This window comes from Tachysurus fulvidraco, chromosome 9 (assembly GCF_022655615.1).
Source record: "Tachysurus fulvidraco isolate hzauxx_2018 chromosome 9, HZAU_PFXX_2.0, whole genome shotgun sequence".
NCBI lineage: Eukaryota > Metazoa > Chordata > Actinopteri > Siluriformes > Bagridae > Tachysurus > Tachysurus fulvidraco.
The window spans coordinates 19509857-19533404 of NC_062526.1; the positions used below are offsets into that span (position 1 = coordinate 19509857).

Sequence of the window (23548 nt, forward strand, 5' to 3'; positions counted from 1 at the left end):
TGTAACTGTTACTTCTCTAAGCTGGAATGAGAGGAACAGGGCACCAGATCAACAGGAAAAGTTGTTATTTGTTGTCATCAAGTTATTGTTTCAGACATTCTTTTTGTTCAAGACACAGATAAACGGTCAAACCCACCGGATGTCCGTGGCTCAGAGTGAACAGTATTTCACGTTTACGAACCCACGTTATCCTCTAAAGCTTGAGGGATGATTAAACTGTTTAGATAATTTATTTCATTCTGAATGTACACTGCAATGGTGGACTCTGAACATAAACATGAGTTTTCCGTCCTGTATTTCTAATCGGTTTATGATTTTGTGCTGTTCGGCTAACAACACCATTAATCCTACTGGCTGAAAAAAAGCTGAAAAAAAGCTGAAACGCAGAACAGTTTTCTAAAACAGTGATACTGCCTTAGTTTTATTTTAACACAAATTATAAGAGACACAACACATACATGAGACATGCTGCTCTGTGGAACATTCTAGTTATTCATTGGACAGCTTGTAAACATTGATTTTTGTTAATTACAATGCATTTTTAAGGAAAGTAACAGTGCTGTGTCCTCAGTTTCTTATCATTGTTTAAATGTGATTGGTTTATCAGCTACAGCAGTGGTGTGGTTTTAAACAAGTGTTTTACTGGGAGTTTATTATAGAAAATGTACAAAAATAACTAAAAAAAAAGACAAACTGAGGATAAAATGGCTATATGGTAATGTTAAACTTGAGAAATAAATAAACTAACTTCTACAACTAAAATATTCCAAAGCTAGAAGCTCTAAGCAGTGTCGGAGCCAGAGGGGTGTCCGGGGTGGCCCTGAACACCCCTGACATCTGATTGGCCACCCCAGGTGCCACCCCGAATTTTTATTTGATAGCATTGAAAGTTAGATGCTGATTGACATCTCATTTCACCTATCAAAAGAAGTGAAACGAGATTATGAGAGATATATTATACCTCTAATGAGCAATTTATGGATTCATCCATGCTCCTTGTGAGGCTAATTTGTATCATAGTCTGTGGACCCCCTAAAGTTGACTTGGCCACCCCTTGGCCACCCCATGTATAAAACTCTAGTTCCGCCACTGGCTCTAAGTAGCAGTGGTTGAAACTGAGGCCATCTAAACAGAACGGTTGCCAGGCAACACTCAGACGCAGCAACACTGGTTATAAAAGCTTCACACTCATTTATACCCAAGTCCAGTAGGTGGCAGTAAAGCACTTTTCGGCTTTATTGCAAAACAGCACTCAGCACTGTAGAATAGAATAGAATAGAATAGAATAGAATAGAATAGAATAGAAGCCTTTATTATCACCACGTATACATTACAGCACAGTGGAATTCTTTTCTTCACATACCCCAACTGAGGTGGTTGGGGTCAGAGTGCAGGGGCAGCTATGATACAGCACCCCTGGAGCAGGGAGGGGTTAAGGGCCTTGCTCAAGGGCCCAGCAGTGGCAGCTTGGCTGTGCTGGGCCTTGATCCCAGATCCTCTGACCAACAACCCAGAGCCTTAACTAGTTGAGCCACTAGATGGTTTAACAACTAGATGGTTTAACAACTATTTTAATAGTATTCTGTCTGTGTTTGATGATTCTGGTAATAACTTATGTGCAGTTTATGAACCTCCATGACTTCCCAGTTCCACTGACAGAATAGAAAACCTTGGTAGGAGATATCCCAGTAGGTTTAATCCAATTAGCTGAAAATTACCTAATATTTAATATGGATAATGTTAAAGTGTCCTGATTTGTTTTTGGGTGGTATTTTTATTCTAGACAGGAAATGCAACAACAGACATATTTGTAAACCTTTTCAAATAAAAAGGAAGATTACTCCGAGAGGTAAATTCTACTGGGATTTCTTTATATCAGAAATAGTCTAGAGGAGAGCCTGGCTCTTACTGAACAGGGTTTGTATATCGAACAAGGATAGGGAAGTCCATTTTAAAATTCTTCATAAAATCTACCACATTAACTTCATTTCAAAATATTCTGACATTGATGAGACATTGATGTGGAAAAACAGCTACACTTTTTTTTTATTGTAGCATTAATGGTAGGTTTTGTGTTGATTTAATAAGTATTTTTAGCCTCATAAATGTGGTTCATTTTTCCTTAAAGATGTTTTTTGTTATTATGAAAACCCAAAACATGTATCTCATGAATATGTTGTCAATTTCTTACTTTTATATGCAAAATTCATTATCAACAAGCAAAAATGGTGTCCTCTTTGTTTTTCTTTTTTTTTTGCTGAATTGAACTTTCTAATTTCGTTTCTTAAACTTATAAATAACAACAAAAAAAAAAGTTGACGCTTTATGAGGACTTATTTAAATAATTATGTTAACCTTGATATTTTGTTTTTTTTTATGTCTGTATATGTGCAAATCCATCTTTGTTTTTCTCCATAAAAAAAAACTGTAGAATTTTTTTTTACAAACTGTCATCAATGGCGCAGTGATGCTGACGTGATGAGGTCAGAGGTGTGTTTGTGAGTCATTTATTGGGGCTTTGAAAGTGTCGCTGAAATTGTTTTTTACGATGCCATGAACATTGTGCTGAGCAGAAACTTAAATAACACAGCCCCATGCTAACAACATGGATGAGACACAAACATGTACATTTAGTCTCATCAAATAATCAAAGAACAGCATCAGAAGACTCTCTGATTCATTTTAAATTTTATTTTCATATTCTGTATTACAGTAATGGAATAAATGAATCAAACACAGAAGCATCATGCAGGATAATGAATATAGAGAAACAAAAAATCATGATTTTATTCAAATTTGTTACATTTGTAATTGTGAACCTCTCAACTCTACCAGCTAAAAAAAGTATGAATGAATATGTTACAATTATTAAAGAGAAAACATTACAATATCTATGTGCTAGTTATCTCCAGTGACAAGCAAGAAAAGAGAGGAAACAGCATGAGACAAAAGCAAATAAATATAAAATGAACCATGCTGAAGATGAAGGCAGTCCCAGTGAGGGAGAAGATGGCTAGAATCGGTGATTTCTGGAGGTTGAAGAAGTGAATCACTTGTTGAAAATCATTGACTCCCCATCCTTTTAATGCTCAAATCTCACATTTGATATTTCAAGACTTTCTGTACAGAAAATACTTGTACTAACTCGCAGTATTATTAGTGTGATTAAGGATGATAAGAAATGATGTCATTAATGTAGTTAATGATGTCATGATCATTATGAAGTGTCCATGGGCTGAGAATTTCTCTCTAACTGTTCTTTTGCCACTTGGAGAACATATTTCATGTTGCTTTGGGACTCAAAGTATTGAACTACATCAGATCTTTTCTCATTGCTGCACTGTATGAAGATATTCACCAGAATGTAAAACAGTGGAAATGAATATTCCATCACACTCCTGGTTTTCTTTCTTTCTCCTTCATAAACATATCCACCAGTGTGAACACCAATCAGGTTGCAGTGCTGGTCAAACAGTGGAGAGCCAGATGATCCATGAAAGAAACAGGAATGGTAAAGGGTTTGGGATTCACGCACTTCCTTGTCCTCATTCAAGACATCCTGTGTTATAACATGAAGGACATTAAGGCTTGGATTCTTTTCAAAGTATGTCTCTGCTGCTTGAGGAATATCCTCTTTTGCAATAATAAAACAAGGGTCCATTTGCTTTACTCCACCCCCTGGATGTCCGATAATGCAGACAGCCCCCCTGGTAGGTGGAGGGCTATAGAACCTCAGCAATCCGGGAATTTGATCATCATCGCTCTGTTCCATCAAAGCAAAATCAAGAGATTTCTCACTGTCATCACTGCTCAGTTCCAGCAAAGCAAAATCCAGATAGTTCCCACTCTTATCTTTTCCCTTCCAATAAGCAATAGCGTTCTCCTCCACTGGTATCACGATTCCTACAGAGCCCAAATTTTCAAAATGGAACGCAGCTGTTAGTTTGTATTTCGTATTATTTGTAGTTTGTAGTTTTAATGAATGAAGGACTACGTCTTCAACAACATGTGCATTGGTGAGGATAAACTTGTTAAAGAGCAGAAATCCGGATCCAACTGCAGAATCATTGATGCGGAGTTGGCAGACGGAGTCTGATCTAGCCATCAACAGCTTCACCTTATTCACTTCTGAAAAGCTCTGAATGCTTTTATCATACTCCTGTCTGAAAAACCTTTTCACATCAACATTCTTTCGCAAATTCAGCGTCTTCAACAAGTCTCCATGCTGCTCTCGCAGGAGCTTCAGGATCTCCTCTGTGTTTGAGATCTCTTTTGTGTCTGGGGATTTTCTCCACACCTTTTCTTCCTGTGGTGTGTCTGTTTTCTTCTCTTGAGTGGTAGTGGAGTTTTGGTTTGGTTTTTCTTCTTGAGGAGTTTCAGAAGCTTCACTTTTTCCAACCTTCACTTTTACTTCTGACTCCTGACTCAGCTCCTGGCTCGACTCCTGGCTGCCTGTCGGGTGACGAGAGACAATGACCTGAAACTGCTTTCCATCCAGATAATCAACAAGATTAGAGAGATTTGTGATGTTCTTGTTTTCCTGCTCATTTAGAGCTCCTTTTTTGATAACCGCATCTGTAAATCTCCCATCACGCTTTAGTGCCATTTTCACTTTTTCCCCTTTTACTGCATACACACACACATACTCCACAGTTCTTTTCAGCTCATTATTCTTCATCAGCCTGCGGATATTTTCATCACCTCTGGTCTGAATGTAGAAACAAACCAGATTTTCACGTGGGTGAAAAGTGAATTTTGGTAGCTTCGCTGTATTGATGTTTTCACCTGATCTGATGAATTCGAGGTCCAGAAGCTCGTTGTGGTTGATCAAACAGCAGGGGAAATGTGTTGTTAAAGCAGCTCTGGGCATCTCCTCTCTCCTGATGACTATTTCCTGCTTACTTTTCTTCTGTATTTCCTTATAGACACCTTTAAATGAGGAGTCGGTCTGAAGTGTCTCTAGGATGGTCTTAGGGGTATTACAGGTCACTGTGTAGTTCTCAGATTCGTAACAGAATCTTAAGCTGTGTTTGTGATTTTCTGTTTTCTGTCAACATGTAAAACACACAATCTGAAGTGAAATTTGTATATTACAGATGCAACAACATATTAATCAATAAATAATTTTCATTTAATAATGATTTTAATAATGATATTACAGATGCAACAACATATTAATCAATAAATAATTTTCATTTAATAATGATTAATCATTTGTGTAACTCACTATCTGAGTGGTGTTCGTATCCAGTCCACTCCTCTCTTCCTCTACTTTATAACACTCAGCCATTCTTAACTGGAAAACACGCCAAAGTTTAGATTCATTTTCTAACACAGAGAAATTACTGACCTTCATTTTCTGCAGATGTTTCTGACACTTTTAATGTCTTTTGGTTTTCTCTTGGTAGTAAAATCTTCTGTAATAAATGAGCTGAAATCTGACACCACATTTTGTGATCTCATCAGCTGCTCATGATTAAACATGTGAACATGTAGAAAAGCGTCTCAGATCAGAGACATGTCTATGCAGTTAGAAATCATGAAAGCAGACAAGAAACCTCTGCTTAAATACAATTAAATCTGAACCAGGGCAGTGTATGAATTTTATACTGCATTAGTATCTGAAATTGTATTTCCTGTTTTACAAAAGAGCAATTTAAAGTCTGATCCTGGAAAAGTTCACATTTTGGAGGTAACTGAAGATTTAAAACAAAACACACAAACCATCCCAGGGCTGCCAACTTTTGAGTTCAGCTTAGTGTGAGATTCTGGGGGCGGGGCTTTGGTTATGGAGGAGGGGCTTATGGAAGGGCGTGGTGTGGAAAAAAATACAAACACAAAATCCTTGCATTAGCAGAAGTGTATTAAGTATATATTGATTGTCAAAGTATTTGGTATCTGTACAGAATTTCTTGGGAGGTTTACATTACATTTAATTTTCACAAACATTTTACAGAAATAGGATTAACACGTGATTATCATGTTTACAGATTAACATGTGCTCTATTGTAAGTGCTGGTGGCTGATTTTGCAGCCTTAATCCTTGATTGGGATGCAGCTCACTCTTGAAGCATGGCTCCAAGTCTGCCATCTTGATTGTCAATAGAGATGGCATTAACTACTAGGCATGTCCAGATATTTGTCATCTGGTAATGCTTTTGTACTGTTTTTTTTAATGATAAAGTTATGTAAAATAACTGTTCAGTGCTGCAAAACAAACAACTCTGCTAATGCTAACTTAATTCTATATAAACTATATAACAGCATAGGCCTATTCATGGGCGTAACTTTCATTTAACAGTAGGGGGGACAATAAATATAAATTTTCTCATGAGCAATTTTTGAAGGGGGACACAAATAATACAGTCTAATTGTACTTATAAAGATTATTACTTATTATTGAGACTGCATCATTATGGTTATTTTCAAAGTTTTTCTCAGGTTCAATGACAAAGCAGATTTTTCTTCAAAACTATTTATTGCATTGTGTGTTTACAGTTAAGCCATCAACATACAATAAAATATAAACATGACTGTTATTGTGAAAAATATATATAAAATAAGTAATGTTTTGTAACAATATCAATTATTAAATAATCACTTTACAGTAACTGCTCTATGTATAAAAACGAAAAACGGCTTTGGCGTGTTAGTTGCAGTGCAGTATGCAACATGCTATTGTAAACGAGCTAACGTTAACTAGATAAGTAAGATTTTAATCGCTAATATAGCAGATTCATGGAAAATTACATCTGTAATCAGCATTTTTGCCGCAACTAATTTATGAATGAGTCTGCATGAACTACATTAAAGAGAATCGCTTTACTTAAAGTGAATAAAATACCCTACTTCAGGGGCGGTTCTAGACCTTTTTTTTATGGTTTTTTTTGCCCCCCCCCCCCCCAAATCTGTGATCTCAGCCACCCTAAAACTATAAGTATAATTTTTACTTTCATAAATAAACAATAAAAATTACGTTAAAATGCAGGACATGTCGTCGACATGTCGTTTTACTTTGCTTTTGCGTTGTAGTCTTTCGAACGTGCGTCTTCAGCTGTCTGCTTTATTTGAACGGAGAAGCACAGGTACGTGCATCGTGCACGCGCAGTCAGAGCTGGAGGCGTTTATATATAACGTTAATCGGCGGAAAACCGCAAAGAGTCAACCAAGATTTCACTATTCTTATTACCAGAGTTGATAGCACAAACAAAATATTAATGCAATACTAATACTAAATAAAAATAACATTTATTGATTTGATCTTTGTCTTGTGAATATTTTTATATTAATTACTGAATTCATTGGACACACTGTAGAGAATGCACACATACATGAACTGATTTGATTCAAGACTGGCATCATTATATCATGCATAAAAATTTGGTGTCCATTTTAAATTAAATTTAAATTTTTGCCATTTTAAATAATACCATAGCTTTTGGCTGACTATGTAGTCATATAATATCTAATATAAAACTCTTCTTGTTTTAAATTCTCACTGAGGGCTAACCCCTAAAGATGAAATCCTAGAACCGCCCGTGCCCTAATGGAGTTGACCATTAAGTGAGCCGCAGACACACACCTGACTCGTGTGTGCAGAGTAGGTGAGTTGAACTGGCAAAGCAGGCAGTGGGTCAAACCACTGTGAGGAAGGGGAGGGGTGACTCAACTGTTTCTAAATGCATTTTTTGCGTTTTTTTTTTCGACTTACACAATTATTTAGGTAAACATACATACAATAGCGAAAGTTTGATTTTGACATTGGTGGGGACATAATTTATTTGACATTGGTGGGGACAACATTCCCCGTATTTTGTGCACTGTTGTTATAAGAATAGTTTCTTCCTCACATACCGGTAGCCTGCATAATCACGTTGCATATTGTTTCATACAACGGAATATAGCTGCAGCCGACCTCAACACATTAGCGAGAAAGACAAAGCCAATCAGACAGCGACGTGGGTTAGAGAGGCAGGACTCAAAAAAGTCAAAGGCCAATCATTTTAGAGAGGTGAGTTACAGAGGCGGAATTCATTGCAGGGGGTAAATCTGTTAACCGTTTGGGTTCCACTAGTTGCGCTATTTTTTACAGAACGCCGTTGTAAAATATTTTCGTCTTACTTCTTATTCCTGGATAAATGTTAAATAAAATAAGTAAAAAAGCACAAGACACAGATGGATATCAGTGGTTATGTATAAATATATATATATAGGCTTGGTCGAATTATTGCTAGGGACAATTGAGTGTTCCCTGGATATTGCGTCCCTACCCAAATCGACGCCCTTGCATACATATATTTTTCACAATAGAGAGTGCAATATTTTGTAAAGGTTTTTTTTTTTTTTGGGGGGGGGGGGGATCCTCGGATGTGGGGGGACAACACCGGGGAGAGAGAGACAGAAGACATGTCCCCTCCGTCCACCCCGGGATTTACGCCCATATGGGCCTATTAGTTACTAGCCTAAACTAGACGGAGACACGGAGCTCCCTGTAACTCACTGACCTGCCTGCGTTCACAATTCACACGGTGCAGATGGGAGGGAGATTTGGGTCAATTTGTAGTTAATTTGGGTCTGAATGAGTGAGAGTCGGCAGCCTTGCCATCCATATCTACTGCATATCTCTTTATTCATTCATAATAATGAATTTATTCAGATTTCTTCGTGTGTTTTTACACTATAAACTTCTCTGAGGTGAAATTCAGATTCCATCAATTAAAATCACCAGGTTGTGTTTTTTCATCAAATCCATACATTTCATTACATTCGGGTCATTATGGAGCTATTTACTTTAAATAAAACACACTAAGATCTCTAATGTCTAATCTGCGTACACGTATTTTAATACCCTGTGCTAAGCTAATGAAGCTAAACAATAATAAAAAACCCTTTTATTTTGAAACAAACTCGACCTGATTAACGTTACATTCGTTTTTTTTATAAACAATCATCACGGTTATTCAGCAATACGATGAAGTATTAATGTAATAATTGACTTACTTTCTCACTTCTGATCAAAGACTGCCTCGGGATTTTCCTCAGATTTGTATGGGGAAGTGGATTTCGCGCCCAGAACGTTTCCGAGGACGGCGCCAAAAATACTTTAATCAGATTGGCTCTTTGATAGTTTTTTGCTATCCCCAAAACCGCCAGGAATGGGACGTCTTCGCAGAAGTACCGTATAATATGATATATTGGGTCACAATGATGGTTTATCCTCTGAGACTTAAGTCTGAGACTGAAATTTCAGCGAGTTTCTTAACTTGAAGTGTGACTCAAAGTTTCATTTCAATTCAAAAACTCCATAAAGACCTGATTTCCATGGACAACTTGGTGCCCAGTCAGTCTGTTAAATAATTATTATAAAATGTTACCTCTTATGAGTTGTTCTATCAGGTATTAAATATTAAATATGGGTCATCAACAATAATGTTTCACTTTAGCAGCTGTTTGACTCATTCCTAAAAAGGTTTAAGTATCATAAGGTAATACATTTAGACCTCTAAATGAATAAAGGAGGGGCAGTGGTGGCGCAACTGGTTAAGGCTCTGGGTTGTTGATCGGAGGACCGGGTTCAAGGCTGGGCCCTTTAGCAAGGCCCTCAACCCTCCCTGCTCCAGGGGTGCTGTATCATAGCTGCCTCTGCACTCTGACCCCAACCTCCTCAGTTAGGGTATGTGAAGAAAAAAATTCCGCTGTAATGTATATGTGGCAATAATAAAGGCTTCTATGGCCCCCCCCCCCATTCATTCTAAACTTGATTAAATCGTTAGTATGGGAGCAACAGCAGGACATCAAGGATTGCCACTAAACAAATGGTCTGTGACTGTGATTACCATTTAAAGTGACCATTTGTTTGATAACAATTGTAACAATACCAAGCCAAGGTGTACGTGACCATGATTAACAGTTAAAGACTATCAGGCTAGACAACAAGGTGAATCCCAGACATCTGGGAGACACTTGGCTCTTACGCTCAATACACATTCAAAGGGAAACCCCATTTAAACTACTAAAGGGAAAACAGTATAAAATGCTTGAGCATGATTTGTCCTGGGTTCTTACTGGCTCTGATGAACCCAAAGTACTTTGTATTTTGTCACTGCTATACTGGAATAAACTTCTTCATTAAGGACGTCACCCTCATCGTTTTATTTTCACACATTTCTTTTTATTTCTTACAGTATTTTATTGGTGTTTACAAATCTTGAAACATGGCTTTAATACTGAACCTGAAATCCTGAACTGTGCTGGTAAAGGCACATCAGTAAAACTGATGTCTCTTTGATTCTTTTGCTTATATGTGTGTGAATGAGATTAAGTGAAGAGTCAAAGGATTAAAATACACATCACCTGAAACATCTGTTTATTTGAGGTCCTTCAAAAGCAAAAATAACAGCAAAACATTTCAAATTAGATATTTCAGTTAGACAAAGAACCCAGTGAGAACAAAATGTTTAAAAGATGCAACGAGAAGGAGATAAAACCATCTTCACCTGTTAGACACAAAGAACCAAACAGGAAAGATAAAGTAATGCCATGTTGCTGTGCACAGAGATGCGAGTGTTTGGGGTCAGTTCCAGTCTGAACATCATTGAAATTTCTGCTGCACAAGGAGCCTACGTTCATCACTAATGAAATAAGCACATGGGCAGCAGCAGTGATGTCAGGCTTATGACCCCATCTGTTCCTGGGTGAAAAGTTCACAAAAACAAAATAAAGTCACAGTGTGTAACCAACCCCCCAAAAATGTCACATTATTCATTACGTGTGTAATGTTTTTTCCCCAGCAGCTAACTGAGTGCTGTTACCGATCTGTTAGCACTCTGGTTACCGCTCTTTTAGCACTCTGTTAGATCATTAGCACACACCTTTATTCACAGCTTTGGGTCTGACATAAACAGACAGAAGGTCACTCGCGCTAGCTAAATATTTCATATTCTCACTCCTTTAGAATTCTGTATTAACTATAGTCACTATGGTTACTAACACTGTGAAAACCTCTCAAAACACACACACACACACACACACACACACACACACACACACACACACACACACACACACACACACACACACACACACACAATTTCTCTTCAGAAAGTGAAGTAGTGCAAGATTGGTGTCTCCCTCTTTCTCAACAATGATCCCTTGCTGTTTTTCACACATCGTCAAAGAGGCGAGTGCGAGATACCGAGGTGGAGAGATAACTATACCTAGAGAGAGAGAGAGAGAGAGAGAGAGAGAGAGAGAGAGAGAGAGAGAGAGAGAGAGAGATATTTCATACTGTTTATTGAATTCAGAATTGAGCTTTGTGATAAAAAATCTTTTTGGGAGATACAAGATATGAAAAAAGTAATAGCCATTTCTAATATGTCTTTCTTTTCTCTTATACAGTATTTGGTGCTACATTCACACTCATCTTGTCTTAATTTTTTTAAATGCCACATGTATGCATGTTTGAAACTGCTGCTGAGTTGGTGTTGTGTATGTGGCTTACACCAGCATGAGTATCATACGCCTGAATAATTTTTTTCTGGAGCGCTAAAGAACCCTTGAAGTAAAGTTGCCAATTGCTTCTGTTTATTTCCTTTGACAATCGAGCATGCAAGTCCATGCCTACCCCTAAGGAGCACTATCTCGAGTCAACTAATGGAAAGCTGCTGGTCCAGATAACATACCAGGGAGAGTGCTCAGGGACTGTGCTGATCAGCTGGCAGGTGTCCTCACATTGACTTCAGCTAGGCATGCAACACAATCATCCCCCAACAACTGGTGAGGAAACCTCAACACACAAACCTCGAGCCTTAACACGCCACACTGTAACTGGATTGTAGACTTTTTGACGGAAAGACCGCAGGCAGTGTGCATTGGCAACAAAACATCAGACACCATCACAGTGAGCAAAAGTGACCCACAATGCTATGTGCTCAGCCCTCTACTGTTCACGCTGCTCACCCACGACTGCGTGGCAAAGTCAGAATCCAACCTCAACATCAAGTTTGGTGATGACACAAGAGAATTGGGACTCAACAAAAATGACACTGAAACACCATACAGAGAGGAGGTGGAACAACTGGTGAACTGGTGTCACGACAACAATATGTCTTTAATTTTGAACAAGACAAAGCAGATCGTTGTCGACTTCCTGAAAGGGCCGGCTGTCCACCCGAGAGAATCGGTAGTACCACGTTTCTGAGGACCTCAGCGGGAGTACTCATACCATCTTCACAGTGAAGAGGGCACAACAACGTCTTCATCTCCTGTGAAGACTAAAGAAAGCCAGCCTCCCACCACCCATTCTTACCGCCTTGTACAGAGGAACTGTGGTAAGCGTCCTGGAAAGATGCAACACTGTGTGGTATAAAAACTGCAAAACCATAGAACACAAGGCCCTATAGCACATAGTGAGGACAGCTGAGAGGATTAGAGGTGTCTCTCTCCCCTCTATCCAGGACCCCTTCCAGGCACGATGCATATGCAGATCCTCTGCCATTGTGAAGGATCCATCCCACCCCAATCTGTTCGCTTCTTTCCCTAATCTGTTAGAGCACTGAACACTCTTCACCTTGCTCCCACCTGCTTAAATGTAAACTGGGAATATTAAATGGACATTCAATAGACACCAACGCATATCTGCTCTCAGCCACTTTATTGTGCACTAATATGCACACTGGTCATGTAACACATCTGCCCTTTAATCTAAATTCTTACTACATTGACCTCATACCTCACATCTAACTCATAATTAGCATACCATAACTCTAGGATATTTTACGGCTAATTTATGTTTACTATTTATTCTTTACTGTTTAAATTCTACTTCACTACCTACAGTATGCACCTTGGTCCGTAGTAACGGCATTTCATTCTTTTGTGTACTGTGTATGTGGAAGAATGTAAAGATCGGGTTGAGTTGAGAAACTGTTAATAATCTAAACAAATCCAATAAACCCATAAGAAACACTTTTTTTTTCACAACTGTGTGGTTAAACCATAATATTGTTAGTGTAATCACACCTCCTGTTCTCCACCTCTGGTGTGTCATCTCCATAAAAATCCAGCGGCTCAACATCCTGCAGGAGTTCAGTCCGATCACACTGACCTACACACACATATACACAGGTGAGTTCGTGTTTTTGGTAAAAAAAAACAAAAAAAACATGGTGGCTTAGCATAGTGGTTTAGCATGTATGCCTCACACTTCCAGGGTTGGGGTTTGAGTCTCTGTTCCTGTGTCTGGAGTTTACATGCTTTCCCTATTCCTTGGAGTTCTCCTCCATGGTACCCCAGTTCCTCTCCCAGCCCAAACACATGTGTTATAGGCTGACTGGCAAGTCTAAATTGTGTGTGTGTGTGTGTGTGTGTATGTGTGCGTTTGTGTGTGTGCTTATGTGTACATGCATGATGGTGCCCTGTGATAGACTGGCATCCAGGTTGCCTGTGACCTAGTAGGATCAGGGTGGAGGAAAGAAGGCAGTGTAAAGGATGGGTCGGAAACACACTGGGATGTGGCGGGTTAATAACTGCACCTGCAGCTACTAGAGGGCACTAGAGACATTTCGGTGTGGGTGTGTCTGTGTGTTGAGGAGAAAAGAGCTAACCTTGTCTGCTTGGACTGTCATTCTCTCTGATTTCCGAGTAGGAGGTCCGACTCCTGGGCACATACTTCTCCCTCCATTCCTAACACACACACACACACACACACACACACACACACACACACACACACACACACACACACAGAAATCATCCAGAACATTAAAATCATTATATTACACTCCTAACATTGGAATCTGACACTGAGGCATGTACTCCGCAAGACTTCTGAATGTTTGCTGTGGTTTGCGGCATTAACAGCAGTTCCTTTAAGGTGGAGCCTCAAAGGATCAGACTTCTTTGTCCAGCACATCCCACACATGCTCGATTGGATTGAGATCTTAGGAATCTGGAGGCCAAGTCAACACAATGAAGTCTTCTCATATTCCTTAAACCATTTTTAAACAATGTCTGCAGGTTGTCAGGGAGAATCATCCATCTGAACGAGGACACTACCTTTAGTGAACATAAATGGTTGGAGTTGATCTGTAACAGTGTTTACATAGGTGGTACATGTCACAGTAACATCCACATGAACTCCAGGACCCAAGTATTTCCAGCAGAACATTGTCCAGATCATTGCACTGTCTCCATCCATCTCGCTTTCTTTGGATAGTGCATCCTATCTCTTCCCCAGGTAAGTGACTCACTTGCACACAGCTTCCACATGATGTAAAAGAAAGTGAGATTCATCAGACCTTCTTCCAATTCTCCATGGTCCAGTTCTGATGCTCCTGTGTCCAGTGTAGGAGCTTTAGGTGGTCGCTCCATTTGGAACAAGCAGTGATGCTCTGTGTGTTCTGAATCCTTTCTATCAGATCCACCATTCTCTTTATCATATACAGCAACTCATCTGCGGTATCGAACCAGATGGCTAGCCTTCACTTCCCACACACATCAGTGAGTCCATGACTTTTGGTAGGTACTAAATCTCTTAACACCAGGAACACCACACAAGACCCGCACCAACTCTGTCTATGGAACTGTGTGTGTGTGTGTGTGTGTGTGTGTGTGTGTGTGTGTGCTTCATACCCTCCTTCTGGTCTCTGCATCCTCTGTTTTCTGCCTCTTTCTCCTCTCTGAAAGATGAGAAAGAAATTCAAGGATGGAGAAAAGGAGTGTGATGGAGGGATGAATATTGTTCATCAATACCTCTGCGAATGAGTTCTTTCCCTTCATCTACAAGGTCAGAGGTCAAATCACTGTCACCCATGAACTGCTGAAAACCCAACAGATTCAAACACCTCGTCCCCAAACTGAGTGAGAGAAGAGAAGAGAGATGACTGTTGAAATACAAATGTTGACATACAAATGAAGACAACATGTTGCCTGTGACTGTGAAAATGACAGTGGAAATAACTCTTTCATTCATTTGATTCTGAATAGCAGTGAAGCATAAATGAATCCAGTACAGGGATACAGAAAAATAATCAGAGGTACTTGGAATAATGTGTGAGCTAAAGGTATTAAGGAACAGACATTCCACAGTTAGCTCTGTGTGTGTGTCACCTGAAGTAGGTGGCGATGCAGAGCAGCACGATGAGCATGGGATAATAAATATAAAATCCATTTGCAATGAATGACAAAACCTGCATGGAACCCATGATCTAAAAAAAAAAGACGTAGAGAGAATAGTATCATATAATAATGAGTCTTTACTTTGTGTGTGTGTGTGTGTGTGTGTGTGTGTGTGTGTGTGTGTGTATCACTCACTGATGTGTATGAGGTCTGTTGTCTGTCCTGGTGTGAGATGGTTGAGTCCATATGAATCACACCCAGAAAATTCAAACACAGAGGTGGTGTCAGTCGACAAAACAACCTACACACACACACACACAAAGTAAAAAAACAGAAAAAGCAATCCTCTCCTTTGTATTTGTAATTCTATAAGGTTTATGTTCTCTTTTGGATTTTGTATGTGTATACATATACATATATATATATATATATATATATATATATATATATATATATATATATATATATATATATATATATATATATATATATTCTGTGTGTGTGTGTGCATGTTAGTCGTACATGCCACTGAACTGCAGGCTGTAGGCATCAGTCTGGTGGTGAGGTGCTAGATAATAATAATTAAACACTCTAATGCGGAACACAGTGGAGTAAACGCAGTAACACAGGTACAAGATGGTGATGAAACACGCCACCTGTTACACACACAAACAAACACACAAAAGAACATCCATCATCAAACCCTTCATAACAGGGAATATAGGCTTTGCTTGTGGATTATTGGCTCACTCCTGTTCTGACTCTACCCACTAGTATAGTATTAGGTTTAACCCTTTATTAGCTCAGAGCCTGGTACAGAATTACAAGAGAACACTGTTAGGTTCTATCTGAACTGACCTACCACATTTATGCTGAAAACATGTAAACACTCATCTACATGGTAACCAATGTAAGACTTGCTCTTTACATAGATAAAGCTGGTCCCCCAAGTGTGCATGAGAACCAAAAAAATGTGTCTGTAGCATGAAGAGTCATGGGGTCACATAAAATCAGGAAGAGTAGAAGGAGCATGGATGGTGAATGGCTTCTCAAGTCTCCTGCCTCCTCTGTCCATTCCTGTTCAGCTTTGCTCCAGAATCCAGTCTTTAAAGTCTTAAATGCAAGTCAAGTCAAGAGGGTTTTTAATGTTATTTCAACCCTATATTAACCATATATCTGGGCCCATCTTGAGTCATGATCTTAAAAGGGTTCCAGTGTTGTGGAAGACATCTTGCCTTGTTCATGTGCCAAAGACAACTCATCCCAGTGGCTTTAAGGACTATAGGCTCTGACCTTCCACATCATGAAGACCCTGGAGAGACTGGTCCTTCAACAGCTACGGACCATGATCAGCACATATCTAGATCCACTACTGTTCACCAACCAGCCAAATATGGGTCACCAACACCATCTACCTCCTAAACCAGCAAGCATTGTAAGGGTCATCTTCTTTCATTTCATCAGTTCTTTTGGCACCATCAGGCCGGCAATTCTGTGTGAGAAGCTGAGCGCGATGCAGGTTGATGCCCACCCTTCTGTCCTGGATAGTTGATTACCTGGCTGACCTCAGTATACAGTATGTGCCTGCAACACTGTGTTTCAGGAAAAGTGATCAGTGATATCTTCACTGTTTTCTGTGGTTCCTATCTCTGTTTGAAGCATTGGTGTTTAAAATGGTGGAGGACAAAAAATATTTGGGGGTGTATACAAACAATAAATTAAACTGGACTAAAAACACTGAAGTTCTCCATAGAAAGGGCCAGAGACAATTCTATTTTTTCTGGCAGACAATGCTGAGGATGTTTTATGAGTCTGTAGTGGCCAGTGCTCTTCTGTATGCTGTAGACTCAACAGATTGATGTGCAAGGCAGTGATGATGTTGGGGAGTAACTGGACTCTGACAATAGTGTCTGAAACGAGGATGCTATCCAAAGTACGTTCCATCTCCATCCTCCCACCCACTAACATACTGGTGAGTCTGAGGAGATCATTTCTGTCTGTGGCCATTAAACTATATAACTCTGAACATTAGACACTTGCTTCATAATCTCATTACAAATGTTCATGCCACATTTATTATATAATGTTAATATTTGAACAATTATTGGGCAGTTATTGTTTGGGGTGTAATCTATCGTTACATGTGCAATAACTTGTATAACTTGTATAGTTAGTGTCTGACAACATTTTTCTGTTGATTTACTTCTGTTACATATTTTGAACAGTGTATTTCAATAAGACTTTAGAAATTTATCCATTGTACATCAGCAACACTTTCAACTTAATGTTTAGTTATTTTTTAATTCTAAAAACTCTATTTTTTACTGTGAGCGACTGCAACTTGATTTCCCAGAGCAAGCAATAATAATGATAAAATATATATTTATTATATACAGGTGAACCAGGAGCAGGGAGATCACTATAATGCACAGAACAGGGGGAACCTGAGCTCTAGTCCCTGTACTGTCAAACATGATGCTGTCGATGTTTAGGGTGAAAAGTTGGTTTAGCCCCTGGCCTCTATTTCCCCTGACCTACAGGTGACTCTGTCCTTCAGGTTTCAGACAGTGATCCAAATGACACCATTGTTTCTTTACCCTCTCAGTTACTTCTAAACTCATCATGTCTTTATCACATATCCAGTCATTATTCTGTACTGCTCCCTTTTTCAGCAGTACTAAGGGTTATGGTTATGGTTAATAGTTTAGTCCCTCACATTCTTTCCCGCATTCCTTTTTCCTTCCTGAACCCCTGTGTTTTTTCAAAATTTTATTGACTCATTAGCACTGTGTGTGTATGTGTGTGAGTGTGTACCTCTATGTAGATGTAATTGTATTTCCTCTCAGCGATCTGAATGAGGATGGCAAACACTGACAGAACAGGCTGTGTGCTGAAGAACGTACACTCAGACCAAACAACCAACACAGACAACACTGACAAAACCACGGCCAGCACACGGTAACACCACCTCCGCAACACACACTCCCAATACCACTCTGCACAGAGAGAGAGAGAGAGAGAGAGAGAGAGAGAGAGAGAGAGAGAGAGAGAGAGAGCTTAGAAAGTATGTATATTAGAAGTGTGTATATTATTATATATTATATATATTTTTTCAGTATGTGGTAAAACACAAACAGTGGATTAAATTGCACTAATATCAGCTCTACACATCTCAATGCACTTCCACAAATATTTCATTTCATCAGTAATCATCCACAAATCCAATATTTTCTTTAAATATGAAACAAAAACCTACAGGGATTATAGAGAACACAAGCTAGGGGATGTGAAAATATACCTGTAAATTAAAGAACAAGGAAGTTACAGAATGTGTGAAAATAATAATGATCAGTGCTGACGAGATAAAATTTTTTTTTAAATAAACGTTTTTTTCTGTCAGCTCCTGTTTCCTCAACCTTACAACTATCTGCCTGGCCCACATACACAGTGGTGTGTTTCGTACCTGCAGCAGGTGTGTAGATGTACTTCCTGAAGCAGCCATCTAATTTGTTGGAAGGCTGGCTGTGGACAAACTGTTGGGCGGAGCTAGTCTCGTTTTTAGCCATGTCTTCCAGGTGTAATGCTTCGTCTAATAAGATCTGCCACTGTACCTGAGTGCGGTTGTGTCTCTGCACAGCATAAATCACCTGACAAACACACACACACACACACACACACACACACACACATTTACATGCTGATAACACTGATGTGCGTGGTGCTGGTTGAATGTTGATTGGTTTAGACCTACACTGAGTCACTTCTGGTTCTAGTCCTTGTTTCTGGCTCTGAGTTTCATCCTCGTTTGTGTTCCACTTTTTGGTTCCTTTTCAATTGTGACTGATTCCCGGTTTGTTCTCATTAAGTAGTTCTAAATCAGTTTAAATAATTTTTTTTCTGGTCCAGATTCAGTTTTTGATCTGTTTTTTCTTATGGTTTTTGTGTTTCTTTTCTTTTGGTTCATGTGTTACTCTTTGTTCTGTTTTTTTCTGTTTAGTTTTTTTTTTTTTTAAACTTTTTTTTCATTATCTGATTTTGGTTTTATTTGTATTTTTGGATTGTGTTGTGGTTTCCTTTTACTCGACTGCTTGTTATTGGTTTCAGGTCTGATTATGGAACTTCTGGTCATGAATTTGAATGTGCTTCATGCTCTGGTTCTTTTTTTTTTGTCTCTGCATCTGTTTTAGATGATTTTAGGTACCATCCAAGTTCTGATCATTAGCCAGTTATGGTTCTGTTTGCGGTTCTAGTTATTGTTATTTTTTGCGGTTTAAGCGGTTTAAGATGTGGCTGATGTCCTGATCCCAAAGTTGTGTAACGAACCTGATTCCTCTACTGACCTGCTACTGTCTGGAACTGAATGAATTAACAAACAAATAGAGTATTCCACTATGTGTGTGTGTCTGTGTGTGTGTGTGTGTGTGTGTGTGAGAGAGAGAGAGAGAGAGAGAGAGAGAGAGAGAGAGAGAGTGTTACCTGTTTATGGAGTTTGACCAGACTCTTCTTGCTTGGATATGGACTCCTCTTATCATCAAAGTCTTCATAGTCATCCATGTTCCTCCCCATTCTCTCCTGATACTCTACAGGACACTGAGAGGGATAGTGTGTGTGTCACTTTGTGAATTTGTGTGTGTGTGTGTGTGTGTGTGTGTCACTGTGTGAATTTGTGTGTTGAGAGAGAATGTACCTTCTTCAGAATGGTGTCGATGCACTTCCTCAGAGGATGGTTGTATTTGATGGACTCATTAACAGCTCTGACATCCTGTAAGACCAAAAAACTTTAACATCTACTCACCATTCCCTCAATCTCACCATCCATCTCTTCATCCATCGCTCCACAGACCATATCACCCTCTACACACCTCTACATCAGTTACCTCCCACAGTCCCACTCCCCTTCCGCACCTCCATCGCATCCTCCAGGTTCTCCTCTGCATCTGTTTTCTCCGTCATCAGCTTTGCTGCTTTAAAGTAAGTTTTGGACAGCAGATGTCCGTGACATGATGCCAGCCAATATGAGCGTGGGATTTCCACCAGGCCGTATCCAAGCAACAACACCAGTAAGAATAGGCCCCAGGTGTTCGCTGCAGTGATGCCAATGGTTCTAAGATCATACCTGAGTGGAATCAACCAATCACAGTGACTTTTTGGGATTGTGAGTGGTGGGATCTAATTGGTCATTGTTTATATCTGATTGGTTGATACTAACCATGAGAGGTGCCACTGTGGACTGATGGCGACATAAATGAGCAGAGAGCAGAAGATGAAGAGATAAGTGCCATAGTAAATGGCATTCTCAATCAGTGCTGTTTTTATCTTCCCAGAGATGGAAAATCCTCCAGAACGAGCGTATGACTGCATGAATGGGATAAGGAGCCTGACAATGCACACACAATATTTGCGGTCACTTGAACATGTGTGGCTTCATACAGAAGGTTGCCAAGTTCAAAGGACTACATGAAATGTGTGTGTGTGTGTGTGTGTGTGTGTGTGTGTGTGTCTGTCACCATGTGAGGAACTGAGATGTCCAGTACACCACTCTCCAAAACACTGGCAAGATCCCATCTGGAATGTAACTCCATGGCTTGTGACACACCTTGGGTAACCTACACACACACACATACAGTCACATTTTTAGTTGAGTATACTTAAGTGATGTTATTAGACAGTTTAGGACAGAACAGATGAGAGAACAGTTATAGTATATTATATAGTAACATACACACACAAAAATTAACACAAGTTTATCTTGTTACCTCTGAGTGGGAAACACTGAAGTGTTGGATGTCTGGTTGGAGTGACTTGCTGTTGTAGCTAACCCTTGGTTGTTATCAGTCACACACTGATTATAGATGGTCTACAAAACACACACACACACACACACACACACACACACACACACACACACAGAGCAAAGTGAAATCCATCCGCCAAAATGTTTGTGGTGTCATCTGTTTGTTTTGACACATTATTGGTATTATGATGGTGATGATGATGGTAGTGATGGTGGAGGTAATGATGATGATGATGATGATGATGATGGTGATGATGGTGACTGGAATGTTAATGTTAACCAACTGGATGTATTCACCGTGCTGATGTCGAGTGGGATGGTGAAGGCTATGAGGAAACAGAGGAACCAGGCGAGGAGCGTAGCCAGCAGAACCACACGCTGCTGTTTCCGCACATCACCATAACGATGCAGCAGCACCAGCGCCAACACCAATGCCACTAACACGTCCACGCCCAGGGCCACACTGCTCATCCTGCCAAGCCTCCACCCTGCTCCAGCAAACCCGTCAATTAAAACATAAACCACACCCACACGGGTGAGAGAGAACATTGTCGAGTCAATCTATTCATTATAATTAATGTAGATGTAGTGAAATCTGAAAAACTACATTGCATCGAGAAAAAAAACATGCTATATATGTAACATATATGTAACATGTTATATATGTAATATAACTGAAATATAAACACAAAGAAATATTTCTGATCTGTAAAAAGAAACTGTAAAAAGAAACTACTAAATAAACTAGATTACAAAAATAAAAGCAAAAAAACCAACTATTTTTTATTATTAACAAACATTAAAAATATCCACACTGCATTATTATTATTATTATTGTTGTTGTTGTTAGGATTAGTAGAATTAGCATTAGTTATTAATTATGAAAATACAGAGTGACGCGTCACTTCCGGTTATAATGAAAAAAACAAAAAACAAAAAAAAAGTAATGATTAAGTAAAATAATGTTTAAGTGTTTGGATATCAGATGACAGACCGTATTCTTCATCCCCAACAGTAACATCACGGCTTATAGCCTGTAGTAAGTGTTTATAACGGCTTAATTACAACAGAAACACAGAGTTAATAAAGTATATTCTACCTTTAATGTGAGTTTACGGTCCCGGAGCTGACTTCCGGCTGGTACCCTGCGTCTCTGTGCTGAGAAACGTCCACAGCCGTGACGTCACAGAGACATTTCCGGTTTTCGCAGGCAGCATGGGACATGTAGTAAAACCCCACATGGTGCAAAAGCGGCTATAGACTCTCTCTCTGTCTCTCTCTCTCTCTCTCTCTCTCTCTCTCTCTCTCTCTGTATATATATATATATATATATATATATATATATATATATATATATATATATATATATATATAACCCTATGTGCAAAGATGTAAATAAAACTGTTCTAATGTCAGATTGATGTAAACAGACGTTTCACACAATGAGAGCAGGAGATAAGCCATAAAAGTGACTTTGTTTACACCTCTCAGGTAAAATACACGCACTCATTTCATACCAGGTGATGCACTATTCTGTTATTCCCAACCAATAATAAACTAAAGAAGAAAAAGGTGCAGTTCCAGAAAACAGCCGCTAGATGGGGGTATTTTTTGCCAGTGTTCAGATTAAAGTATACATTTTAGTAAAAGTAAAAGGGACTGTTATGGGCAGTAAAATGGCACCTAATTATGCCTGTCTGTATATGGGAGTTTTTGAAAATGATTATGTATTAAATGAGATCAATCCATTTTTCTCTAACATCTTGTATTACAGACGGTTCATTGATGATATTTGTATGATCACAAATGCTACTCCCATAGAGATGATGTCTTTTTTAAATGATCTTAATTCTAGAACTGAACATATTAATTTTACTATGGAATATGACGCTGTTAGCATCAGTTTTCTTCATGTTAGAGTGTATGTAAATGATGGAAAACTTCAGACTGATCTGTATCGAAAACCAACGGACCGTAATACAATCTTAAGAGGTGATAGTTTTCATCCTAGACCTCTAATTACGAGTTTACCTATTAGCCAATTCAAACGTAGGATCTGCAGTACAGAAGAGTCTTATTCTCTACAATCCGCTGATTTAAGCGAAGGTTTGAGAACCGTGGATATCGAAAATAGTCGATTAAAAGTGCCAAAGAGAAATTTGTTATAGAGTGTTTACGTGCTAATGTGAATAAGCAAAAGCACCAGTTTGATGCTCCGTTGCATTGTAAAATATTCAGCACTTGGTAGTGAGTTTCGTAACACTTTAAATAGACATTGGCACATCGTTTCCAGTGATAGTTATCTCGAGTCTTTACAAGTCAAAACAATCTTCGTGACTTGCTTGTGAAATCAGAGTTGCCATCACAAAAAAAGCAGGGGATGCCTTCTCTTCCCGCAGGTAATTATAAATGTGGCAGTTGTACTCAGTGTTCTCTCACTCACTCATTTTCTACCGCTTTATCCGAACTACCTCGGGTCACGGGGAGCCTGTGCCTACCTCAGGCGTCATCGGGCATCAAGGCAGGATACACCCTGGATGGAGTGCCAACCCATCGCAGGGCACACACAAACACACACTCTCATTCACTCACGCAATCACACACTACGGACAATTTTCCAGAAATGCCAATCAACCT

General features: G+C 39.2%; 4 protein-coding genes across 5 annotated transcripts in view; 1 reads left to right on the forward strand and 3 right to left on the reverse strand.

Moving 5' to 3' along the window:
• The window catches only part of LOC113637369 (serine protease FAM111A-like), a 200972-nt gene extending 191949 nt beyond the window's left edge, over positions 1-9023 (reverse strand). The window contains exon 1 of the mRNA XM_047818505.1: positions 9001-9023. The gene's annotated coding sequence lies outside the window, so the exon portion shown is untranslated. The remainder of the gene's footprint in view (positions 1-9000) is intronic.
• LOC125138387 (serine protease FAM111A-like) lies at positions 2677-5717 on the reverse strand. The gene is made up of 2 exons (XM_047818503.1): positions 5228-5717; positions 2677-5047 (listed from the first exon to the last, which is right to left on the reverse strand). The coding sequence occupies exons 1-2, from the start codon at positions 5354-5356 to the stop codon at positions 3218-3220; spliced, it is 1959 nt and encodes a 652-aa protein (XP_047674459.1). The 5' UTR covers positions 5357-5717; the 3' UTR covers positions 2677-3217.
• Positions 9024-10349: 1326 nt separating the features above from the next.
• Positions 10350-22150, reverse strand: lmbrd2a (LMBR1 domain containing 2a). The gene is made up of 18 exons (XM_027138037.2): positions 22011-22150; positions 21209-21399; positions 20874-20974; positions 20625-20723; positions 20327-20494; positions 20023-20233; positions 19805-19879; positions 19594-19707; positions 18581-18764; positions 17932-18113; positions 15640-15773; positions 15313-15418; positions 15109-15206; positions 14752-14855; positions 14632-14678; positions 13605-13683; positions 13021-13105; positions 10350-11216 (listed from the first exon to the last, which is right to left on the reverse strand). The coding sequence occupies exons 2-18, from the start codon at positions 21380-21382 to the stop codon at positions 11162-11164; spliced, it is 2016 nt and encodes a 671-aa protein (XP_026993838.2). The 5' UTR covers positions 21383-21399; positions 22011-22150; the 3' UTR covers positions 10350-11161.
• Positions 22151-22779: 629 nt separating this feature from the next.
• The window catches only part of slc1a3a (solute carrier family 1 member 3a), a 13443-nt gene continuing 12674 nt past the window's right edge, over positions 22780-23548 (forward strand). Inside the window, exon 1 of one of the 2 annotated variants that reach the window (XM_047818513.1) lies at positions 22780-22903. The gene's annotated coding sequence lies outside the window, so the exon portion shown is untranslated. Of the gene's footprint in view, positions 22904-23150; positions 23311-23548 lie in introns of those variants that run through there. The other variant, XM_047818512.1, reaches the window with a different exon arrangement.

What these genes read in the sequence shown, in the direction of transcription:
- lmbrd2a (XM_027138037.2), bottom strand. Translation starts at nt 21,382, where the DNA reads ATGAGCAGTGTGGCCCTGGGCGTGGACGTGTTAGTGGCATTGGTGTTG. An exon ending in CATCTACACACCTGCTGCAG is followed by an intron (nt 18,114 to 18,580) that starts GTACGAAACACA and finishes CTCTCTGTGCAG; the next exon opens with AGTGGTATTGGGAGTGTGTG. An exon ending in TGACAGTCCAAGCAGACAAG is followed by an intron (nt 13,106 to 13,604) that starts GTTAGCTCTTTT and finishes ATGTGTGTGTAG; the next exon opens with GTCAGTGTGATCGGACTGAA.
- LOC125138387 (XM_047818503.1), bottom strand. Translation starts at nt 5,356, where the DNA reads ATGAAGGTCAGTAATTTCTCTGTGTTAGAAAATGAATCTAAACTTTGG. An exon ending in ATACGAACACCACTCAGATA is followed by an intron (nt 5,048 to 5,227) that starts GTGAGTTACACA and finishes ACATGTTGACAG; the next exon opens with AAAACAGAAAATCACAAACA.